Source organism: Phoca vitulina, unplaced genomic scaffold (assembly GCF_004348235.1).
Source record: "Phoca vitulina isolate PV1807 unplaced genomic scaffold, GSC_HSeal_1.0 scaffold6, whole genome shotgun sequence".
Taxonomy (NCBI): domain Eukaryota; kingdom Metazoa; phylum Chordata; class Mammalia; order Carnivora; family Phocidae; genus Phoca; species Phoca vitulina.
In genome coordinates, this window is record NW_022589709.1 from 39,632,804 (window position 1) to 39,656,802 (window position 23,999).

The 23,999-nt window shown below is 36.7% G+C and overlaps 3 protein-coding genes across 7 annotated transcripts in view; 1 reads left to right on the forward strand and 2 right to left on the reverse strand.

The window, feature by feature from the left end:
- The window catches only part of ADGRV1 (adhesion G protein-coupled receptor V1), a 538,587-nt gene extending 536,725 nt beyond the window's left edge, over positions 1–1,862 (reverse strand). The window contains exon 1 of the mRNA XM_032403550.1: positions 1,716–1,862. Coding sequence (XP_032259441.1) covers positions 1,716–1,845 — 130 coding nt within the window. The 5' untranslated portion in view covers positions 1,846–1,862. The remainder of the gene's footprint in view (positions 1–1,715) is intronic.
- Positions 1,831–15,553, forward strand: LYSMD3 (LysM domain containing 3). Its single transcript, XM_032404012.1, has 3 exons — positions 1,831–1,923; positions 5,709–5,971; positions 11,523–15,553. The coding sequence occupies exons 2-3, from the start codon at positions 5,717–5,719 to the stop codon at positions 12,183–12,185; spliced, it is 918 nt and encodes a 305-aa protein (XP_032259903.1). The 5' UTR covers positions 1,831–1,923; positions 5,709–5,716; the 3' UTR covers positions 12,186–15,553.
- A 600-nt stretch (positions 15,554–16,153) lies between these two features.
- Positions 16,154–23,999, reverse strand: part of POLR3G (RNA polymerase III subunit G) — a 96,034-nt gene continuing 88,188 nt past the window's right edge. For all 5 annotated transcript variants that reach the window (XM_032404019.1, XM_032404014.1, XM_032404016.1 and 2 more), the window contains 2 exons: positions 23,775–23,921; positions 16,154–18,587 (listed from right to left, as the gene is read on the reverse strand). In XM_032404019.1, coding sequence (XP_032259910.1) covers positions 18,501–18,587; positions 23,775–23,921 — 234 coding nt within the window. In that variant the 3' untranslated portion in view covers positions 16,154–18,500. The remainder of the gene's footprint in view (positions 18,588–23,774; positions 23,922–23,999) is intronic.

The following is a 23,999-nucleotide window of genomic DNA, read 5'->3' on the forward strand; positions in this document are numbered from 1 at the left end:
CAAAGTACTTGTTCCTACTGGCCTGCTTTTTGGAACTTGGCCAAAATTCATGGCTAACTGATTCCTTTGTATATTTTAATAATAAAATATAGTTCTGTTATTGTCTTTTTATAAAAAGTTCAATAACTGCACCTTTGTTAAACATAAATAATTCAAGAACATGCAGGTATCACTGAAAAAAATATTTATAGAAAGGAACCAGGTAGCAGTGTTGTCGAAGTGCTTGAAATTCTATCACTCAGGCTCTCACATGGATTCCACTGCCTATTGATATTAAAATAAGAAAAGTAACCTACATGCAGAAAGAAGGTTGTATTCACATTAACATTCATGAAGGCTGAGCAGCTGAAGCCCTACATATCAAGTAGGGAATATATCTTTTGTCTACTGATGAGAAAATGTCTCAGTGATAAATGGTTACAGACGGGTGTCACAAGGGCAACAGCACACAGAACAGCGACAACAAACTTAAAAAAAAAAAAAAGTCTTCTCCTGCAGTTCTTTTTGTAGCATTGTGGACTGCAGTGCCTATCTCCTTAAATAAAAGAAAAAAATTGCGGTGCAGGATTCCTAACCTTTACTGAAGCACTTCCCAGCAAACAAAAACACACTCTTTGAAAGTAATTTAAAACAGAGCTTCAAGGTCTTCATGATGCATAAATATTCAGATATTCTGAAAAGTGCTCTGCACTCTGCATCCCAGCTGTTTGGGTCTAACATGTATATCATCATAAGACAGCACAGTCATCAAAGTGCGAAGTCTCCGGACGTCAACACCGGAGAAACATTAAGTACATCATTAAAACGCTTTACATCATTTACATAAATTCAAACACATTATCAACCTCATTTAGTAAATTTGAGAAAAATAATATATGAAGTCATGAGTTTGTTATCTAACAAACTTATCTCACAGCCCCTAACAGTGACTACCAGTGACTTTCAGTTAATTTTCAAAACCAAGTGAGTTAGTGCAGCGTTGGTGGTATAGTGGTGAGCATAGCTGCCTTCCAAAACCAAGTGAGTTAATTTGTAGACAGCCTCGTCTCCTTGGGAATAGGAAGCCTGAGAACCAAAGCCCAAGGGCAAACATTTCCCAGGGCCTGACTCTAGGTGGCTCACTTTCCTCACCTATAAACACAAAGACAAGCAACCGTACCCCGCCAGCCAAAGACTTCTTTCCAGTATTTTGCCTCTTCTGCAAGTCTAGAAGCTTCAGCAGGAAAACTAATAAGCACAGTATAATTTGCTAAAACATGGACGTCAACACTGAGCTTCCGGCGTCCTTCTCCACCCTACAGAAACCTCCAGATGCAGAGCAAGAAGAAATGTACAACAGCCCCGTCAAAAAGAACCTCCCTCCTCCCGACCCCCCACCGCCGCGTATTTTCTAGACAGTCGGCCAGCACTGTGTGGACGAAGGACAAAGGCTCAGCGCGCCAGGCGCTCTGGAGCGCGGGTTAGACCCCGGACCTCGTCCTCGGAGCTATTCCCCCGTGGATGAAGGGGTGGGGCAGAAGGGGAGGAGACAGGGGCGGGGCTGTAACTCGGACCCCCGCCAGCGGGCCCTGAGGCATCCCTGCGCCTGCGCGCCCGGAGTGGGCCAGTGGTTGGGAAGCTCCCGGGTCTGGTCTCCACCTCGCGTCCCCGCCCTCTGCCTCCTTCCCCGCCCCTTCCCACCTCCGCCCTCCTCCTCCTCCCCCTCTCCTTCTCACCTCCGCCCACTTGACGCGATGACGCACGGCAGGTTTGCGGACGTGGCGGCGGCGCACGGCCCAGAAGGCGGAGACGTTGGCTGCGGTGGTGGCAGAGGTCGGGGGCTGCCAAAGACGGAGGGTTGGTCATGAATTTGCCCGGGACAGGAGCCGCGGCGGCGGACCTGGCAGCCGGCTCCTTGTTGCGTCCCCGCTGCTAACAGAACAGGTAAAGATGGCGGCGAGAGATGGGGGGTGTCCCCGTCCGGGCCGGCGGGATCGGGCCCCAGCTGCGCCCTCGCTGGAGATGGCTGGGAGCCCTCGGCCGCAGGTGTAGCCGGGGCGGCCGGGCAGGGCTCGGATCCCGGCCTGCATGGAGGAGACCCCGAGGCAGGGGAGACCTTCGCGACCAAGCCCACTGAAGCCCCTCGTTACAGTCTCGGGGAAACTGAGCCTCAGAGGAAGGACTCCTACCTGCCAGATTCCCAGATCAACGCATTTACAACCTAAGCACTATGTTTTCCCCACAACTTACTGTTTGTGTTGAATAAATGCTGACGGCTTCTCGTCAGCACTGTCCACCATGTGATGGTGTAACATAAAAATCCGAGATCATTGCAGGGAGTAAACAGGGAAATGAAAAAAACTAGGTGTGTGGAATGGAGAGGGAGAGAATTTAAGTTTTTAAAAACTGAATTGGCCCTGGCGGATACAGTCCCTGTGAGACTGTCTCAGTGCCGAACTAGCTTGTGCCCTATGGCCCTTTTATTGCTCTTGCTTAAGGAAAGGCAAAGCGAAACACCCAAAACTGTTCCTACAAATTATGAAGGTGTTTGGGAAACCATTTTCAGTTTCAGTTTTCAGTCATCATTAGAGTGAGCTGATGAACGCCTTAACAACGTATCCATTGGTAATTTTTGCGACTCTTTGAAATCTAGATAGCATGCAAGCTTTTTTCAGTTTTCTTAAGAGGGGATTCATGCTTTTTTCCTACTCTAAGAATTAAGATAGGTTGAAGAAAATTGAGCCAGATGACTTGAATACAATGTACTTTCTAATCTGTATGGTTGGCTTAGATAATTATCTGCTTGAGTCTAGCTTTCCACTTTGACTGGAGGCACAACCAATTCTTGATTATTCAAAAACAATATCCAGCTTGTGGTATTCTTCTGCCTCCATTTCATTACACAGGAGAGTGAAAAGATAGTGAGATGAAGTTCTAGTCTTTTAAGTATTATTTAGCAATGTACCATGGAGAAGGTTTGACATAAATATGTGAAATGGCTTTGGGCATTGCTCAGTGAATTTCAGCTGTTCTAAGCCAGTTTGGGATTCTAAGAACAAATTATTAGAATAGGGAAAAAAGTCTAAATGGGTCAGTATAGCCACATGTAAATTGCTGTATATTAAGTGGTTCTTAACTTTTTAAAACCTGGACCCCTTCTGAGAACAGGAAAACAAATACCCCCCCCCCCCCCAGAAAAATGTACATAAGTATAAAATTTTGCCCACAACTCCACAGGATTCACAGACATTTCCTACACTAAAAACACAAGATAGAAAAGACTTGGTTAAGTAAGTGGAAATAAAACTGTTATCTATTTTAGGTGAAGGTGAGATACTTTTTCAACTTTTTGAGAATTAAAAATAAAGCATCTTTAATTTATTATGGTATTAAAACAAGATTAACCTTTAAACTTGTTAGAGTTGTCACTTGGTTAGAACTCCATGAAGGAATAGGTGTGACCAGGACTTCAAAACTGCTTTAGAGATGAAAAATGTGAAGGGGCCCCTGGGTGGTTCAGTCGGTTAAGCGTCTGCCTTCGGCTCAGGTCATGATCACAGGGTGCTAGAATCGAGCCCCGCATCGGGCTCCGTGCTCAGCAGGGAGCCTGCTTCTCCCTCTCCCTCTGCCTGACTGCCTACTTGTGATCTCTCTCTCTCTGTCAAATAAATAAAATCTTTAGAGATGAAAAATGTGAATAGCTTTCTTTAGTTTGGTGGCTGTGAATTGAGGAATCACAGTTCATGGTAATAAATAGTAGCACCGTAGGGGGTGGGGATGGGCGAAATAGTCTGCTTAATATATAGTTATTAGTTATCTATGTTATCCTAATAGAAAAACCCTTGAGTTTTTAAAGAATTGCAAGTGTTGCTGTAGAGCAGGGTCAGAAACTGGTTTTCAGGGGTTGGATTCAATGATATGAAATAGTCCATAAATTATATACGTATGTGCCTACACGCAGAACGTAATCTGTTGTCATCCATATTACAAATTCAGACTTTTGGGGGGTTTATGTTTGTTTTCTCTTTTTCACTCTTTTCAGTTGTAAATGTATTTGTAGCATTTACAACTGAACTAAGTCCTTCTTTAAGACACCAGCTGAGGGACGCCTGGGTGGGTGGTTCAGTCAGTTGAGCAGACTGCCTTCGGCTCAGGTCATGATCCCAGGGTCCTGGGATCGAGTCCTGCATTGGGCTCCTTGTTCAGTGGAGAGCTTGCTTCTCCCTCTGCCTGCTGCTCCCCCTGCTTGTGCGCTCTCTCTCTGACAAATAAAATCTTAAAAAAAAAAGATGCCATTTGGGCTTGTCTTCCATTACACAGTGTTTTGATGGTTTCTTCCTCTTCTGTATATCTCTTTCTAGCTTCTTTGCAGGCTGATTTTCCTTCACTCAGATACCAAATGTAGCAGTTCTTCAAGGCTCAGTCTTGGCCCCTTATTCTGTACTTTCTTTAGGTAATCTCATCTATACCAACACAGTTTGTTTCTACCTATGCACGTGAGCCATGAAATTATATTTCTAACCCTTTCTGAATTTGACTATATAACCCATTTGGCTATTTGACATTCTTTGGGGCTCTCTTAGAGGAATTTATAATCATAGTCCAGCACCCCTCCCCCCGCTTTTCTTCCAGTGTTCCATATTTTAGAGAATGGTATCACCATTTACTCAGTGATGCAAATCAGAAATCTTGACATGACCCTTAACTTCCTACCTCTCTTCATATCTAAGTCACAGTATGAAGTCTTACCTCCAAAATGCCTTTTAGTACTTGTCTGCTTCTTTCCATCTTTCTCAATAACTGAAAGCAATCTACTATCCTTTCTTACGTAAACAATTAATATGAAGCTAGCACTGGGAATGTGGAATTAGTTTTTATATGTTTTTGTTTTGTTTGTTTTTAATGAGAACAGGTCAACTTGAAGGTGAGTGGAGAGTGCATAAGCAAGTAAACAAAAAGTATTCATTGATGTATGCTTTTAACTTAAGTGTTCAGTCTTAGAGTGTCTTTTCTAAAGTAGAAATGAATGTAGTGACCTAAAATCTCTTAAGTCTTTATGGACCATAAATTGAGTTGGATGAGGACTTTGATAAAGGTTGGTGAAAAGCATCTAAGGAATAAGAATCCCTGGCTGAGGGCAAAATTATGACCTACATAGAAGGCACATACTGTACTAAATATAAATACTGAGGTAAAAAAAAAATAATGAAGTCAGTGTGATGCAGGGAGGTAGAGAGGTAGTACAAACGATATTTTAATCCCACATGCACTTAAAATGCAGAACAAGCCAGAATATTTGGATTCATTAAAGTGTTGTGTTTGTACATATAAAACATATACTTTGAGTCCATCAGAACTATAAATTGTACATATACAATCACAGGTTTTTAATACATAATACAAAAATATTTCCTAATTTTATTCATATACTCAGAATAAGTGGAACTTAGTTTTTTGACCTTAAAAAAAATAGGAATTTACTTTTGTGAAAATGTTTATCACCCCCACGTTTTGTGATATATGGTCTATAAGAATGGATTTCCTCTTCCTCCTGTCCCATTGTCTCTGCCACCAGATACATTAATTGTACTTTAACATCTGTAAAACTTTAACCTAAATTTTTAAATAACTAAAATCTTTTTTTTTTTTAAAGTGTCCTGAATATAAGATTCATGTAACTCAGGTAAATGGATCAGGTACATTCCGAAGTTTTCTTCTTTCCTCCTCAGATTTTGACATGGCAGGGAGACATCAGAATCGTAGTTTTCCTCTTCCAGGAGTTCATTCAAGTGGTCAAGTACATGCGTTTGGAAATTGTACAGACAGTGATGTGTTGGAGGAGGATGCTGAAGTGTACGAGCTTCGATCCAGAGGAAAAGAGAAAATCCGAAGAAGTACATCAAGAGATAGACTTGATGACATTATAGTATTAACAAAAGATATACAGGAAGGAGATACTTTAAATGCAATAGCCCTTCGGTACTGTTGTACGGTAAGTTTTCACTTGATTTTGCATAATGCTGTCCAAAATAATTTGTTCATTAGCACAAACTGAAATAAGTTCTTTGCTCTTTTATCTTCTTTTTCCTTTTCTTTCCATAGAAATCTGTATTATGTTGGTAGCTGTTAACTTTTTACACTTTTAAGTGAATACTTGAATTTCTGTTTATTTCTAAATCCATGATTCTGTTTTTAGTATTGAAAAGACGCAAATGTGTTATCTTTCTCCTTACTCAAGTTGTAAGAGAATATAGGAATACATAAAGAAAAATTTTTCTCTGCCTCAACTTCCTGAAATAACACACTTTGGTGTGTTTCTTTCCATACCTTTTTGGTGCTTATAAAAACACTGTACATATGGGGTGCCTGGGGGGCTCAGTCAGTTAAGCATCTGCCTTTGGCTTTGGTCATGATCTCAGAGTCCTGGGATTGGGACTACCCTGCAACGGGCGCCCTGCTCGGGGGAGTCTGCTTCTCCCTCTCCCTCTGCCTCTCCCCCTGCCTGTGCTCTCTCACATGCTCTCTCTCTCTGTCAAATAAATAAAATCTTTAAAAAAAACAATATACATATGATACATAAATATATATTATATATAAAATACTTGGGGTGTTGGTGATTTTGTTATCTTTTTTAAAAGATTTTATTTATTTATTTGAGAGAGAGACAGAGCATGAGCAGGGGGCAGGAGGCAGAGGGAGAACCGACTGAGCCACCCAGGCACCCCTGGTGATTTTGTTTTTAAAAATTGGTTTAGGGGCTTCTGGGTGGCTCAGATGATTGAGCGTCTGCCTTCAGCTCAGGTCATGATCTCCAGATCCTGGGATTGAGCCCCGCATCGGGCTCCCTGCTCAGCAGGGGAGTCTGCTTCTCCCTCTCCCTCTGCCTCTCCCCCTGCTTGTGCTCTCTCTCTCTCTCTCTCAAATGAATAGATAAAATCTTTAAAAAAAAATGAAAAAAACAAAATAAAAATTTGTTTATACCATGCCTATTATGCTTCAAGTTGCCTTTTTCATTTTCTTAGTATATCATGGACATCCCTCATTGTCTTACAGATCTAACTCATTTTATATAGCTATCTAGTATTGCATAGTATGGATGTGCCATAATTATTAAGCGGTTCTCCTATCACATAGTCAGGATTTTCTCCCACATTTTGAATTGTGTGGTGAATATCATCACAACTATATCTTTAAATGGTGGTACCTTTATTTCTGTGGAATAGATTCCCAAAAGTAGGATTGATAGATAGAAGGAAAGGTATATTTTTTATTTTAATAATATTAAACTCTGTTTAAACCCGTTTTATATCTGTATCACTATGTCCGTCTTGCCTCCTTAGCATGGAATCTTTTCATGTGAACACATTGATCTGGAAACTGTTAGAACATTTTTTCAAACTTTTTGTTCTCATACTCCCAATCGAATTTTGAAATGTTATGTATTGTGTATCTCCTTGCACATTTTAAAGTGAGCTTAAGTACTTCCTAATGACTTAAAGGATATAATTCCCAGAACGTTGTCAATATTGATATTTAAAAATATGACTGTTAGAATACTCTTTCTATGCACTAAAAAAAAAAAAAAGATTTATTTATTTATTTTAGAGCACACAAGTGGGGGGAGGGGCGGTGGAGCAGGCTACAGGGAGAACCTTCAGCCTTGCCCCTGAATGGAGCCCAGAGCCTGAAGCCGGACATGGGGCTCTATCTCATGACCCATGAGATCATGACCTGCGCCAAAAGCAAGAGTCAGATGTTCAACTGACTGAGCCACCCAGGTGCCCCATATGCGCTTTTTTAGGAGTGTGAAATTTTTATCTTTCCTTTTTCTCTTTGATTAATATTTTCATCCTCCCCCACAGTCTTTTATGTTTTTGTACTTGAAAACCTTTTACTGGTTACCTATTATAGTTCTCTGCAATAGAAACATACATATTTATAAATTTATTTATACAAATATGTGTAAATTTAAATTGAATTTTAAAAAATTTCCTGTGACCATGAAGTTCTGTGTATTATTTCTCTCTGAATAATTACTGCACTTCAGTTGATCAAAACAGATACGACAAATTTTTATTTAAAAATTTAATTAAGTATTTTATTGAAACACATTTCTTGATGAGGTAAGAAGAGCTGGATTTGGGGTTTTTTTTTTTGCAACTTGTTCAAGTATGGCAGCACTATTATTAGGTCATAATAGTGTAATAACCACGTGTGTAAATAACCATGTGAATACATGTCGGTAGAGACGTTACAGAATGTGCTTTAGAAAGTAGAGAAATAAGTTACAGAATGTGCTTTAGAAAGTTGATAGAAAGTAATCAAGATTTAAAAATTAGGGGGAAAGCTAAAATTATTAAGGTGGAGGTCCAAGAGAAGAGTGTGGTCAAGTAGCTTTGTTAGAGAAAGACATGGGTTTTCCTTAAAGAACCTGATACATTGTCTTAGAAAAAGAGAAATTTGAAATGCCATCTGAATGATTAAAAATAGGTCATATTTCCAATGAGGTGAAAAGGAAAAAGTATATGACTGTATAAGTATATGAGGAGAAAGGTATACGACAGTGATGTGGAAGGAGAAAATAAGGGGAACAACATACGAAATTTAATAGGTGTTCCACAAATGAGTGGCATAGACTAATGGGAAGAAGCATGTTGAGATAACTGAGGAGAAGTTTGATCTATGTAGTAAGAACACCATTATAAGGTTTTAAGGAGTGCTGCAAAATGGTAGGGAAACCTGCTGGTGAGTTGGAGGGGACCCAATAAAGAGGTTAGTGGAATAATTCAAGTGAAGATGATCAGGGTTTAGACTAAAATATGTGTAGTAAGGCTAGAGAAGTTTACAGAAAATCATTTGGGGGTATTCACAAGATGTATCAGCTGATATCTCATTTAAAATGAAGAATGATGAAAGGGCAGTTAGCTTAGCATTAGAGGAAAGAAGGCATTGTCCACAGTAGGGAAAATTGATAGAATAGAGTTAGGGAGTTAAGCAGTGCTCCCTTTTGCCAGGAGCTAAACCAGCAAAAAGGATGATCCTTACAAAAGGATTTATCACTTTAAAAATTGAGTACTTAGTGCTGTTTTCTTCTTATAAATACTTAGTTTTAAAAATTATTAAAAATATGCCTGTCATAAAACAGTGACAAGAGGACAGAAGGTCCAAGGTTGGAATCCCAAATGCAGCCAAGGAAGTTAGTATAAAAGAAAATATAGGGATATTCAGAGTGAGAACCGAGGTAGACTACTAAAACTTGGAAGCCTGGTTCAGAAAGAGTATGGAGTAGTTATTAGTCAGAATAGACAATACCAAACAAATGAACATTTGAAGAGAATAGGGTCAGACTTTGGGGTTTGTCAATGACTCTTCATTTGCCTTAAGAAAAAAACAGTCTTGGGGCGCCTGGGTGGCTCAGTCGGTTAAGCAGCTGCCTTCGGCTCAGGTCATGATCCCAGGGTCCTGGGATTGAGTCCCGCATCGGGCTCCCTGCTCAGTAGGGAGCCTGCTTCTCCCTCTCCCTCTGCCTGCCTCTCTGCCTACTTGTACTCTCTCTCTCTGTCAAATAAATAAATAAAAATCTTTAAAAAAGAAAAAAAAGAAAAAAAAACAGTCTTGAGGTTGTAAAACTTGAAAGCACCCTTTTTCTTTACTGTCTCATCTAGTTACTCCTTAGCCCTCTCTCCATCCTCCTCCCACACATACACTTCCAGGGAACTGATTTTTCCAGGAATTCTCATTCTTCAGTGGACTTGATCAGAAATCTGCAGTTGATCAGTTCACCACTCCTAAAAACCCTCTTTGTTTGATCTCCTTGATTTTGCATCTTTCTGATTTTTCTGCTAGTAATATTTAATTATACCAAATATATTAAATATAAATATAAAATATTAAATGTTATAGCTTTTATAATACACTGTATATCGCTATTCTAAATGTTCATGTGTTTTAATTTATTAATCTTTGCAAAATCCTATATGGTAGGTAGTGTTACTACTGTCATTTTACATATGTGGAAATTGAATTGCAGAGAGGTTAAATAACTTGCCCCAAATCATATAGCTTGAAAATTGTCAGAGTTGTCCTTCAAACCCAGATAGTCCATACTTTTAACCCCATCATATCCTGCTTTCTTGGCCACTCTTTTTTTTTCTTTTTCCTTTTTTAATTTTATTTTAAAGTAATCTCTATACCCAACATGGGGCTCGAACTCACTTTCCTGATTAAACCAGCCAGGCGCCCCTTAGCCACTCTTTCTTAATCTCTTTTGTAGATTCTCTTATTCAATATACCCCTCAAATGTTGGCATTTCTCAGAGATCTTTCATATGTCACCTTTTTCTCCCAGCCTTTTTTAGAGAATCTGTCTACTCTTCTGACTTCAATTACGATTTTTGCTGGTAATCCACAAATCTATATTTCTACCTGAGATCATTCTTCCAAATTTCAGACATACCTGTTAACTGTCTATTGGATAGCTTCCACTTAGATATTTCAGTCACCTCAAAGTCAACATGTATAAAATCTGTGTTTATTTTCTTTTCTCCCTCCAGAGTGTTCCATATCTTAGGAAATGATATCATTATCCATTGAGTTGACCAAGTCAGAAAAGTTTTATCCTTAGACTCACTTTGCCTCTCTGACATCAATCAGGTGATAAATGATCAGGGCTTAGGTTAAAGCATTGATAGAAATCAAGAATGGGACTGATCACTTAAAGATGGTGGGAGAGCTTATCATTATAATTGGTAATCTGAGGAACACTCCCATGCTCTCCCTCTTGACAGTGGCAGATGGATAGGATATACAGACAGGTTGAGGACCATATAATCTATAGGGAAAGCTTATAAATAATGACCGATCTTGGGGGTAGTTGAACAATGCATGAACACTGAGAAGTTCGGAAAAAATGTCATCAGAAGGCAAATGAGGGAGATAAATTATGTTACCAATTCTAAGGTGCATGTTTTTTTTCACACATTTTAACATCTTTGAAATTGGAGTGGTGGTATTCTCAATATTTGGTGTTTTGGGTTTTTTTTCCCCCCTTAATGATATGTAAAATAATGGCACATCTTAGAATTGATGGCATCTGAGTTTTGATAAAATACGGTAGGTTTAGTTGGGTAAGTTGACATTTGCCTACACTTTAATTGCCAGACTGGAAGAAAGAACATAAATATTTGTAATCGTTCCTTCTTCCCAAATTGTTTACAAACAACAGAAAGCGTGATATTTGTGCATGATGTACAAAGAGAAATATCAAAGGATCCCAGAATCTACTTAAATACCTAACATTAGTGTTAATAATACATGGGTGATAGTAAAAAGTAATTAGTGATTTCCCAAGACTGGCAGATCAAAAAGTGATGTAGAACTGTCATCCACAAAATAAAATCTCTCTGGGTGTGATAACTTATACTGCTAATAATTAAGCTCAACCTTTTTTTTCTCCCTTCCAAAAGTAACTGGGATGAATGACTATTACCTCTGTTTTGATGGAGAATTCAGTTGAATGTTGCTTTTTTTTTTTTTTTTTAACAGGTAGCAGATATCAAGAGGGTTAACAATCTCATCAGCGACCAAGACTTTTTTGCCCTTAGGTCTATCAAAATTCCAGTTAAAAAGTTTAGTTCATTGACTGAAACACTTTATCCTCCAAAAGGAAGACAGGCTTCACGTCCTTCATCTGTTCAGTATGTTCCAGAACAACAGGAAATTTTGCCAGCTAATGATTCTCTTTCTTCCACTGAGTCAGCTGATAACTTTTTAAAAGAAGTAGATCGAGACATAGAACAAATAGTAAAATGTACAGACACCAAAAGAGAGAACCTTAATGAGGTGGTATCTGCTTTAACAGCACAACAAATACGTTTTGAACCTGATAACAAAAACATTCAACGTAAGGATCCTTATTATGGAGCAGACTGGGGAATAGGGTGGTGGACAGCTGTAGTGATAATGTTGATAGTAGGTATAATAACGCCAGTATTTTATTTGCTGTATTATGAAATTTTAGCTAAAGTGGATGTTAGTCACCATTCAACAATGGATTCTTCACATTTGCATTCAGGAGTGACACCCCCATCACAACAGAGAGAAGTGGAAAATGGAATTGGTCCAACTAAAGGAATACCCTTTGGCCAACATGATCATAAACTATATCGTCAAGATTCTCAGTCACCTGCTGGTCAACACAAAACATAGCAGTTAGCTCACAATTACAGTGTTAATGATCATGTGTATCTGGAGTGTGGTGAATCAGTTACATTCAATAACCACTTTAAAGGCAGAAGTTAGGGAGACTGAAGATGCTCTTGTTTTTCACCCTTCTTTTTGGAGCCAGTTGCAAATAGATTGAGTATAAATTCCTACAGTTGTAGTTGTTGATATTGAGAGTTGTAAATCTATATCTTGTATCAGTGCTTAAAGCAAAAATGAATTTAAATATGGGTCTAGGAAGTTCTTAACTTGGAAAATGCATCATTTTTCTTACTCAAGCCTGGTTATGTTTAAATTTTATTTTTCAAGTAATTATTTTTTGGTTTAAGGTTATTGTTAAGTATATTAAGCAAAATAAAATTTATAAGCCCCCAAAATAATGTGTTATGGTTAGGAAGTTGCTATTTGGTCACTAGAACACTGGATTAGGTCAAGACCTAAAAGTAATCTTTGTCTCTTAAAGCTCGCTGCCTCTGCTTCTGTTTTTTAAGTGATTATATTTGCCTCTGTTATTTGAAAGCACTTTTGTAATTCTTGAATGAAAAGTGTTATATGAATTAGCATTATTTAGGAAATAAATCCTTACATACTGTGATAATTTGTTGCTGTGTTACATGCAGTAACATGCCTTAATTACATTTAATGCCTTATAATACTTTATGTAAGCTAATACAATTTTTAGAATTAAAATTAAGGATTATTTCAGATGGTCCAATTTATATGGCCTAGGCCATATAAATTCGTCTCCACCTTCACTATCAAGTAAAACTTCATAGGGTTAAAACAGATTTTTGGCTGCCTCAGGTCTGTTGGAGAAAGTGGTTCATTAAGCAAAAGCAAAGGTACAAGAGACCTTTTGTATTAACACTAACAGACAAATTATTTATTGATCCGTTAACCTATATTTTTCAAAGAGAAAATGTCCAACTTAGACCTTTTTTTCCCTCTGAACAATAGCATCAGATTGGGGAACAGAGCCACAGGTGTGTGGATCAGCCGAAAGGGCTTGATAGTGCTACTTCCTAAGATTTGCTGGGGATCAGACAGTCTGGCTAAATAAGCATCATTTGCATACTGATTTCCATCATTTAATTTCTTCAAGTATGTGTTTTAAAAATGTAACCAAATGATTCATTAGAAGAAAGATTTGGTAGAGTCTGGATTGCCTGTTTGTGTATAATAAAGTATGTACCTTAAGTTATATAATACCACCTCATTTTCTGGGCATTATTTCCTAATTTTTAATGTTTCAGGTTTTGATCAGTCATTTTGTATTTCCAACTCCAATATTGATTTAATAAAAAGGGGGGGGATGAATAAGTACATATGGTAAATGAGGTTTCATGTATACTTTCAGGAGCAAAGTATAAGAAACAGGACAAAGAAGTCAAACATTAAAGCCCTTGCATGTATCAGAGGACCTTAGACAATTAATGAAAAGTGTTAATATGGAAGTTGTAGCAAAATCATATTTTGAGTAACTCTTTTAGTTTGGAATTCTAAAAATTGTTTTAATGTGCCTTGGCATGTTGGAAAAAAGGTATGATCTTTCTAATTTACATTCAGTGTTAACTTGGTCAGTTTACATTGTATTTATTATGCCTGCTGAAAAATCAAGTTTTAGGGAAGGAAAACGATTGGATTATTTTAGGGTAGAATGAAGAACTTTGTTTACATCAAATTGATGAAATTAGTCAGTGATTCCTTTTTGCTAGTGCTACTTTGAAATTGTGATAGGTCTGATTTCCAAAATAAGTAACTTAAAGTAGTGAAGTGTACTATGTATTTGATTAAAAACCATTTTTGTCTTGCAGTGTGTCCTCTTTTGCAAAGGAAATATAACATATCCTTATGACACAATCAGGCAGTTTCCTTTTTCTATATATTTGAATTCTATATATATGTCATATATATAGAATTTTAGATTCTAATCTTTAATGGTCATTTAAAAAAAATTTTCCTAAGCATTTAATAGATCTAGAATAATTTTACCTTTTAAAAAGTACTAATATACATCAAAATTTGTAGCAAATAATTACTTTGTAAAACTTAATAATATTGAGTTTTTATTTGATATTGTACATTTTAAATATGTTGAAACCCTTATTTGAATTTACTTGGATGCTTTACATTAGAAGGTATATATGTTATATATATGCTAACAATTGTGAATCATTGCATTTGGTTCACTTAAAAACTTGCAGTTGTAAGTGAAAAATTTGCTATTTTTAGGGCAGATTATTTTTTTTAACGATGGGTACAAATGGTTAAGGTTGTTTTGAACTATTGAATGCCATTTAAAGTTTTTGCCATCCTACTCCTAGAAAATTATGGGATTCACCTCTTCAAAAGATAGGGTAAAATGGATTATATAGTCTGCTGACCACATTAGAATTAGAAAGAAGACTAATGTTAAATGAACTTTTCCAAAGGACTTTGTGTTTTTTAAAGCTTTTCTTTTTTCTGAACTCGCTTGTTCAGCAAAAATTCTTTAAATGAACCACTACTTACTAATTAGTTCTTTTTAAGGTATCTATTTCTAAAATTACCTAGTTGGGAATATGAAGGATGTTTCAGAAATATCATGAAGCAAGGATCCAGTCAAAGCGTTACAGGGTAGAGTTTTTAGAAGTCTGTATTTAAATGGTGCATTATGATAGGAATCATTCTTATTTTGAATTACAACAACGTTGCTCAGGAAATCAGTATTTTTCTTCTAAGTATGTGCATATTGCACTGTTAGATCATAGAAATATCTGAATGCTTTATTTAATTCTTTTTATGTATGCAGATACTATAAATCTTTTGTATAATGTATTTTATACAAAGGCAAAATGGAATTGTAGAACATTGTTAGCATGTACATCTGTAAAACTGGTTTTTAAAACTTTCTGCCCTTATTTTTCATATTTTAAAAGATGCAAAATGTAATAAAGTTTCTATTTTATTATTCAGTCTAAAATGGAAGCTGGTGAATTTAATTGAATAAAAGCAAAACTTTTTCCTCTTTTAAACTATTTGATGTAGAGATACTATGTAAGGTAGATAGAATTGCCAAAGGTTTACCAATTCATATTTCTCCCTTGTTATACAGAAAATCCACTGGATTATTTATAGGACATAAATGAAAACAAATTTCAGATGGATGTTCTTTGGATGTTCTTCGATATCAGGGAAGAAGACTTTAAAAGGCATGGTCCATGGCTGCTTAGCAAGTTGTGGGTCACATATTTAGCAAAATGCTCTATATGTAGATTTTATCATGAAACCACCTTTCCACTTCAAGGATATTTTTCAAAATTACTGGTAGCAAAAAGAATTGAAAAAGTTGTTTGAAGTTTTTATTTATTTAATGGAGGAATTGTGATATAATTTTTTTTCCTTAAAATTGTATTTAAACTCATTTTTTTAATAAGTTGTATTTTTTTTTAAAGATTTTATTTATTTATTTATTTGAGAGAGAGAGAGATACAGCGAGAGGAAACACAAGCAGGGGGAGAGGGAAAGGGAGAAGCAGGCTTCCCGCTGAGCACGGAGCCTGATGTGGGGCTTGATCCCAGGATCCCGGGATCATGACCTGAGCCACCCAGACGCCCCTAATAATAAGTTTTTACTAACTAACTCCAGAGCCTTTAAGCATATGGAGGCAAAGCCATTGACACTGTACATTTGAATGTGGGGGATGGAAAGGTTAACAAGATCTTCCAAATTTCTTAGCATTCTCTTGTATCCACTATAAGTCAGTTCCCGATACCAGTGATCATACTAATATTACATTGTCTGCCAAATCTCTTAATTTGTTAACATGACTTTAATCATCTAGAGTTTTCTTTTGTGGGTGGTTTATTGAAGAATATTTGGTAACTGTCATACTTGCTCAATAAATAAAGTTATTTTACTATGTAAAATCTGTATTAACAAATCTGTTTTCTCAAACATTTAAGTAGGTTCAAAATAAACCATGTTTATATAAAACAAAAGGACACAACTTTGCTTTGTAAGAATTTAATGTGTAAACAGGAAAATAAGCATATAGCAACAAAACAGTTTGGCCTGTTAATATAGCAATTGTAAAGACACTTCACCAAGTACTTTTTTATATACAGGAGGCTATCTCTGCATTAAAGTTTACTTTCTTATGGAATAACTAACTTCACAGTCTCTCAGATTTTAAGCCAGAAAGACAAGATTCATGCTGGTAAAGCAACCTGTAAATACTCCCTGTCCTCAACAGTTAGTCTACTTTAAACTTATAAAAAGATCTTCCAAAGGGGGAAGACAGTGCACTTAAGGCAGATGGCTGGGGCCTCCTCTAGCAAATCCCTGCCCAAAGGGGCTGTCTTACCATCTGCTGGACTAAAACTGGAGGCAAAATTGAAAGCTAGGAAAATAAATATCTGTATCTTCAGTGCATCTGACCAATTCACAGGGTTATCTGCAGATTTATATCTAAGCAGGTAAATAGAACTGAGATCAGATTTCTATAAATTAAATGGTATTTGGCTAAGGTACTAAGGAGGTGAGAGAATAAAACATCAATGTTTTAACAATCCCAAGTGACTTTATTTGCCCATTACAATTAGAAACTTTATATGAGTTTCTACTTTAAGTCCAGTAGATTGCTGTTTTAACGTGGACTTTTTTTGTTTTCCATTTAGAATGTTTAAAATTTCCCAGAAGCTAATTTCAACAAATAATTCACATATGATTGACACACTAAACTAACAATGGTCTTCACACCCACCTTGAATAATCTGAGGAGGTATTGAAAGTGACGTTTTTCCTGAGAAAGTCATGTTACAAAATGGCACAAGACATAAATTTTCTCCAATCCTTCCCTCCAGAATACAAGATGGGAAAATCAGGTTATAATATAGTTTGTGAGGAAAACATGCTTGTTTTTCAAAACTTTGTTTTCAATCACTTACGAAGTTACCATTTTTTAGAGGGTGAGAACCAAATTTAAATTAAGAAGTGATCATTTCTATAAGGTATGAATGAATACACATGGCAAATTTTGGTTGGTGTGTAAGCAATTTTTATAGAAAATAGTTTACAGGTGGAGAAACTAAGGCACAGAAAACTTAACCAAGCTCATTTTCAAGGTTGAGTCTATAGTAAAGGTAGAAACAGAATCTAGGGCTTTGATTCTCAAGGTTAGAAGGTAATGGGTAATATCTTCCCCAAAGGGAAAAATTATCATCTTTATTCTTTTTGGTAGGGAATATTAAGAAATCATTTAAAAATATACAATACGAATTCCCTTGAAAATCTTTGGCATTTGTGTGTCTTTGGAGCCTGGGGGTTTTAGGTATTTTCCCTGCCAAAATATAAAACGGCATGGGAGCTAGTTTTTAATCAAAACAAAAAAGATTAATCTTAATTTTAAAATGACCTGAGTTTTATTCTGCATTGTTATATAAATCAATTGGATAACTATGAGTCCTGTGAAATTTAACAACGGCCACTACACCAAACAGATTTTGTACACATGCATTCTGCAGTGAGATTTATGACTAGAACTTTCTTTACACTTTTGTAAAGTACAAAATTAGATATCTAATTTTTCATAAGCCCAACTATTCAAAGACATCAAACTTAACTACAGTGAGATGATTATATGTTAAGTGGTATTGAGTTGGCTCCAAATTCAAGTATTTTTAGTATTCATCCCAGGTTTTTGTACAGGCTGAGATGTGAGCTGGGAAATTCATACAGTTCAGAATGGGGCATTTTTCCCTGGATGTTTTTGATCACAAAACTTCCAATCTCATAAAATATGCAATTGTAAGAGCTCAGGTAGGTTTTTGCAGTCATTCATAATGCAGCACAGAACATACCATGCGAAAGTAAAAGATAAAATTATTTTCAAGTTTGTTTCTAAAGTGCTCTTTGTGCAGTATTATTATATCAACTTTCAGATTACAGAAATCCACTATAATGACTAGTAATAGTTTTACAACAGATCGAGTTCAACAAGAGTAAGTTGTTCAAGTATGAATACATAGATTAAAAAATGCAAAAACTCTAGGCACACTGAAATCCAAATGATACAAGAAAAATCCACTTGAATACGTAAGACAGATGACAGGGGTGTTGAAAAGGAATGTCAGAGTATCAGAGACTGATTGGTAAGGTAACTAGTATGTAAACTCAAAGTGGTTCTGAATATTTTGACAGCAAGTATTTGTCCAACAAAACAGGAACAAAAATATAATATTCCTTATCAGAAATAGAAAACAAGTCTGTCCAAATGTTCAGAAGTGGTATCATAAAGATATTTTGGGAGAAATTTCATAGCTAATAGGTTGCTTCATCCATGTTGTCGTCACTATCTGCACCAAAATCATCTCCATCTTCAAAGTATGAATTAATGTAGTCATTTTCCTAAGTGAAATGATATATTCCTCAGTAAACATTAAAATGAATGAGTAGTAAGATCATTATTAAAAAATATAATCTAGGCTGTCCCTTTAAGTGTATAAATATCAAGTAATAAGAAAACATAGCAGGCTTTTGAAAAGTCTCTATTTCATCTGATTAAAAAATACATTGGTTTTCATTCCCATCTACCTGTGCTGCTTTCCACAAGGCCATCACCTCCTACTATTTTCAGGCACCAACTCGTTAAGAGAAAATGAAGGAATGTCCATGACACCTTAGTAGAATGATCCATCGAATTCATTACACCTTAGTAGGATGATACATGGTCTAGTGAGCTAAACCACTAAACACTTACTCCAAACAAATGTACAGACACTCAAGAGACAAAGCCAATTTACATTAACATTCATTAAACTACACCAGAACTGAGGTTTTCAGTCACGATGTGTAACTGAGCAGAAGTAGAGGGATTTTTGCTTCCTGTCAAAAAACAGGCCTCAAGATACCAAATCTCCTTGAGGTTAAGAGGAATTAAGCTCCTGGGAACATTTCAATTATCAAGACTGGGGAAGATTTATCCATGTAAATAATTCCTGATATTTCTGTGCTTTCTATCAAAAATTCAAAAATCCATTTTGGATATGGAATAAAGGAATTTATGCACGTTATTAACTAATTGCAGTGTATGGGCTGTATTTGAATTTTGATTGGAATGAACAATAAAATTTTGAGACAATTAAAAATATCTGAATATTGGCTTAATATTTAATATTAAGGAATTATATTTCATTATGTTAGGTGTAATAATAATATTGTGATGTTAAAGAGCCCTTATTTTTTAGTACATCCTGAAATATTTATGGATGAAATGATACAATGCCTGGGGTTTGCTTTATAATAATCCAAGGCGGATGGGAAATGGAAGTGGGGGGATAGGAATGGATTGGGTGAATAAATGAGTGGTTGAAAGATTGGCTATAAATTGATGATTGTTAAAACTGGGTGATAAGTTCATGGGTATTTATTTTACTTGTCATTAGATTTTTGTACTTCAGTGAAATCCACCATAAAAAAATTAATCTCTACATCTCCACTCTCTATAGCAGGAGTTACGATAGAGTAAGAAGTAGAGACTATTCTCAAAAGAAGGTCACCTGGATATCAGCTTTTTTAGTATCTTAATGGCGGGATTTTTTTTAACATATAAATTTATATAAATAATGCAAGATAACTTGTATTGTTCAGATATAGATTTCCTTACTTTGTCTTCCCTAACACTGTAAGTTTTTGTATCCAGTAAGTTTCCATAGCATCCCCAGGAAGATGGCCTGGTTTCTCTGGTGCCAAGAAATCCAATAACATCTGGAAGCCTGGCTGAAGCCTCAGGGCTAGTGTACAGGGGAGGGGTGCATGGGTGAGAGTTCAAATGAGACCACCTTATAAATGAGTTGGAAGGGATACTTCACTATTCCAAATCAAGCATCTGCAACTTATGCTTTGCTTTAGACATGAACACTTCCAAGTACATTCAGTGATTCACCTTAGGTAATTTTGTGATGTTAATAATCTTGATACACGTACAAAGTGAGAACTTGTTGAAACTGATGGCTTAAATGGTTCTTGGCTTTCACTTGTTTTTTCTTTAATTACAATATTCAAAAGACCGAAGGAAGAAAAAGTCTGCGTTTCTTTAATTTTACAAAGAGGTGTTACCTAGATAATTTGCTCCATTTACTCTTCAAAAATAATGCTTATCAAATCCTCAATATGTCAAGTTAATTAACAGGATTTTTTCATTAATTAATTGCTAAAAAGAGCCAAGAGTATGACTTTAAATCTAGAAAGTCTTTGACTGAGTTCCCCTCTTCATCCCTCACCCAGACTCATACTCAAAACATGTATCCTTTCTCTACGAAAGTGGAAAGTTGTTTTTTTTTTTTTTTTTTTACTGTATTTATATAAACTGTGTTTAGTACTCTGCTAAAGCCTCACACAGAATTCTGAAATTATTAGAATCCTGATGTTTGTTATTCTTATTAGGGGTGATCGTAATTTCAACAGAGCTCACCTCGAGCAGATTTTATAAAGAGAGCATTCCAAAAGCTAATCTTGTCTAGAAAACAGGCCACTACCCACTCAAAGATAATAGCACGCTACAATCCCCAAGACCAGTTGTGACAACCAAAAATGTCTCCAGATATTAGCAAATATAACTTGGAGGGCAAAATCACCACTGGCTGAGAACCACTGGTTCATAGCAACAAGCTTTCAAACATGATTTAACCATGGTTCCTTCCAATCCAAGCAACTGAGCTTTCTAAAATACAAATATGTTAAAACTACTCCACTGCTTTAACCCTTCAAAGGCTACCCGCAGCAATCAGGAAAAAGTAATATTGCTCAGCCTGGTATTTAAGACCCTATATATTTGTCTCTTCAGCTTCATCTCTCCACGTACCCCCCCCTTACACTCTGATTCAGCCATATTGACTTGTCAATTACACTATTAAGCTACACTCTCATCATGTGCAAGCCTTCTCCACCCTCTTTCCTCTATCTGCAAGTCCCCTCCAGTCCATTGCTCATCTTGATCTGATTAAGTCTTCAGATTGTCTTCTTTGAGATATCTTCTTTCACATCACTAAAATGGAGTTTGGTGCCCCCCTTACGTACCCCTATGGCATTCTGTACTATATTACACTATAGCATTATTCAGTGTATTGCAACTGTCTCCCCTCTTGTGTGTTTCCCCATTACACCAATATCCTGGATGAGAGAACTGTATCTTATCTTCATACTCCCCTTGCCTAGCACAATTCCAAGCATATGCGTGGTGTACAATTACTATACAGTGAATGAAAAAAAAATAAGGAGTAATAGGTATTTATAGGGCAACTAAAATTTTGGATAGGGATGCAGTCAGGGAGATTGTAGAGAGAAAAGGAAATCCAAGGGAAGAAGTCTGAAGAACACTGACATTTAAAGATTAGAAAGAAGAGAACTCAAAAGAGACCATGAAAAGCTATCAGAAATAGGAGAAAAACAAGAAGGGTTGTGTCACAAAAACCAAGAAAAGCAACATTTGCCTATGTCCTGGCATATAGTTGATGCCATAATTGCCTTAAGTTGTTGAATTTAAATAAAGGAAATATTTTAACAATGAAGCTGTGAGCAGTGTTACATGTTGCAAAAAAGTGAAATAAGGCCTCAAATTAATCTATTGGTGAACGTGGTGGCAATAGTTTCAATTGCACATAGGTGGCAATCAGATGAAAAGAACTAAAGGGCGGAGGGTGGGGGGGCGCGTGAAGCAAAGCCGGCTAAACAGCTTTCCAGGAGACAGCAGGACACTTCGAAGGGATGTGGGGAGCATACTTTACAATGAGAGATGAGCATGTTTTAATGCATGAGTGGAACAGAAGAGTAGGAAAAGAGATTGAAAATATGAAAAGGGAAAGGACATAAGAATTATGGACCCCCAAAAGGCAGGACAATTAGCCCCAAATACAGTGAAGGCTATTTCTTCCACTGGAAAAAAACAAGGAGGAGGAGGAAAGACATTTCGTTTGAAGGCAGAGGACATGAAATTAAGGGAGTTTCTTCTTGATGGCTTCATTTTCTGTATGAAGGGGTTATCATCTGCTAAGAGTAAAAGGAAAGGGAGTCAAGGAGAGGGACTAAGAAGAAAAGAGATGATGTAAAATAATTGCTGTGGACAGAGGACATGGTAAGGAGAAACACAGAGACCACGTTAGCCAGCAAAAAGGGGCTAGTGACTGTTGCTTCAGTGGCATCAGTTTCTGAAAAGCTCAACAGGTGGCTTGGAGGGAAAAGGGGAGATAGTGGAACTGACTGAAGGTTACCTTGATCTCAAATGTGTGCTGGGAGGACAAGGGACAAGGGCAACGGCAAGAAAGCAGTTAAAGGGTGAGCAAGGGTCTAGGCCCCTTAGGGAAGGAAATTAAGACAGGGAACCAGTAAAGGAGAAATAGAGAATCAGGGGTTTGGCAGTCTCAATCACGTCAGAGTGCAGGAATAAAAAAAGTGAATGATCTGGAAAGAAAGTTGGACACAATGTGATATTTTTAATTTTAAAATGTTTAAAAGTTATCTGGAAGCATAAAGAATACTCAGGAAAATCCTTCCCTAGAAATAACAAATAATCAGAAGCTTCTATTAACGGGAACAGCAGAGTGATGGTTCAAAACCAGGTCCCAGAAATACATCTAAGTAGAAGTGGAAATCTAATAGCTGATACAGGGGAATTGCAAATCAATGAAGAAAGCAAATTATTTAATAAATGAGATTAGCAGCTGGCTAACCATTTGGAAATAGATAAAAACGGATCCATACCTCTCTCTTTACACCAATGAAGAAAGCAAATTATTTAATAAATGAGATTAGCAGCTGGCTAACCATTTGGAAATAGATAAAAACGGATCCATACCTCTCTCTTTACACCAATATAAATTCCAAAACAATCCAAAATTTAATGTAAACGAGTTAAAGCATATAATAAAGACTTCATAGTTATACCAGTTTCAGATAAAGAAAAGATTCAGCGTCCTGTGGGAAGCTGAAATGGAGTGAAGACAAAGTTTACTTCCATGGAGAAGAAACTCCCAGCATAGGGTTACTGCATGAGGTGTCTACTAAGTCCCAAAGATGATGTGACCAACAAAGTTACCCTGCTCAAAAACACCCTGATTGGCTCTAGCTTATTTTGAAAGGCACCATGTTTCTAGAAGTTAGAAATCCCAAATCCAAACCACTAAGTCCTAACTCAGTCAGATACTGGAGGTTAGATCCTAACTGTTCTCTGGCAGTGTCCACATGCACTTTGGGATTTGAAATATGATGGTATGGCAGGGATTTCCTCTTCAGACCCTAAATGACTAAGTCCTTAATTACAGTAATGGCAGATTTAAAATTTTATGTAGATAAATCTTAAACTAATCTGATCAATTTGCTTCACTTGTGGACTTCCACTTACAAAGTTGTCTATCAAGTTACTCTTACCTCCTAGATTCAGTTTGGTATCATTTCAATGCTATAATAATTCCCCTGACACTAAGGAACTGATACCAGTGATAATGATATATCCCAACTTGGTTTTGGCTTGTTATTTTAATTATATAGCATATATCTGATTACTTATTAGATAATCCTTAAACTTAGTAACTTTATTACCTCTTCTTGCTCTTCTTCATCATATTCCTCTTGTTCTGCAGCATCATCGTCCTCCTCCTCATCGCCTTCTTTACTTTTCTCTTTGCTTCCTTCTTTCTCTTCATTTTCCTCATCTGATTTTTCACCATCACCTCTCTTTTCCAATTCCTAGTATAAATGAACTTCATTAATTTAAATGGAAACCACTAGACTTTGACCTCCCTGCTTAGCCTCAAGAAAACACAA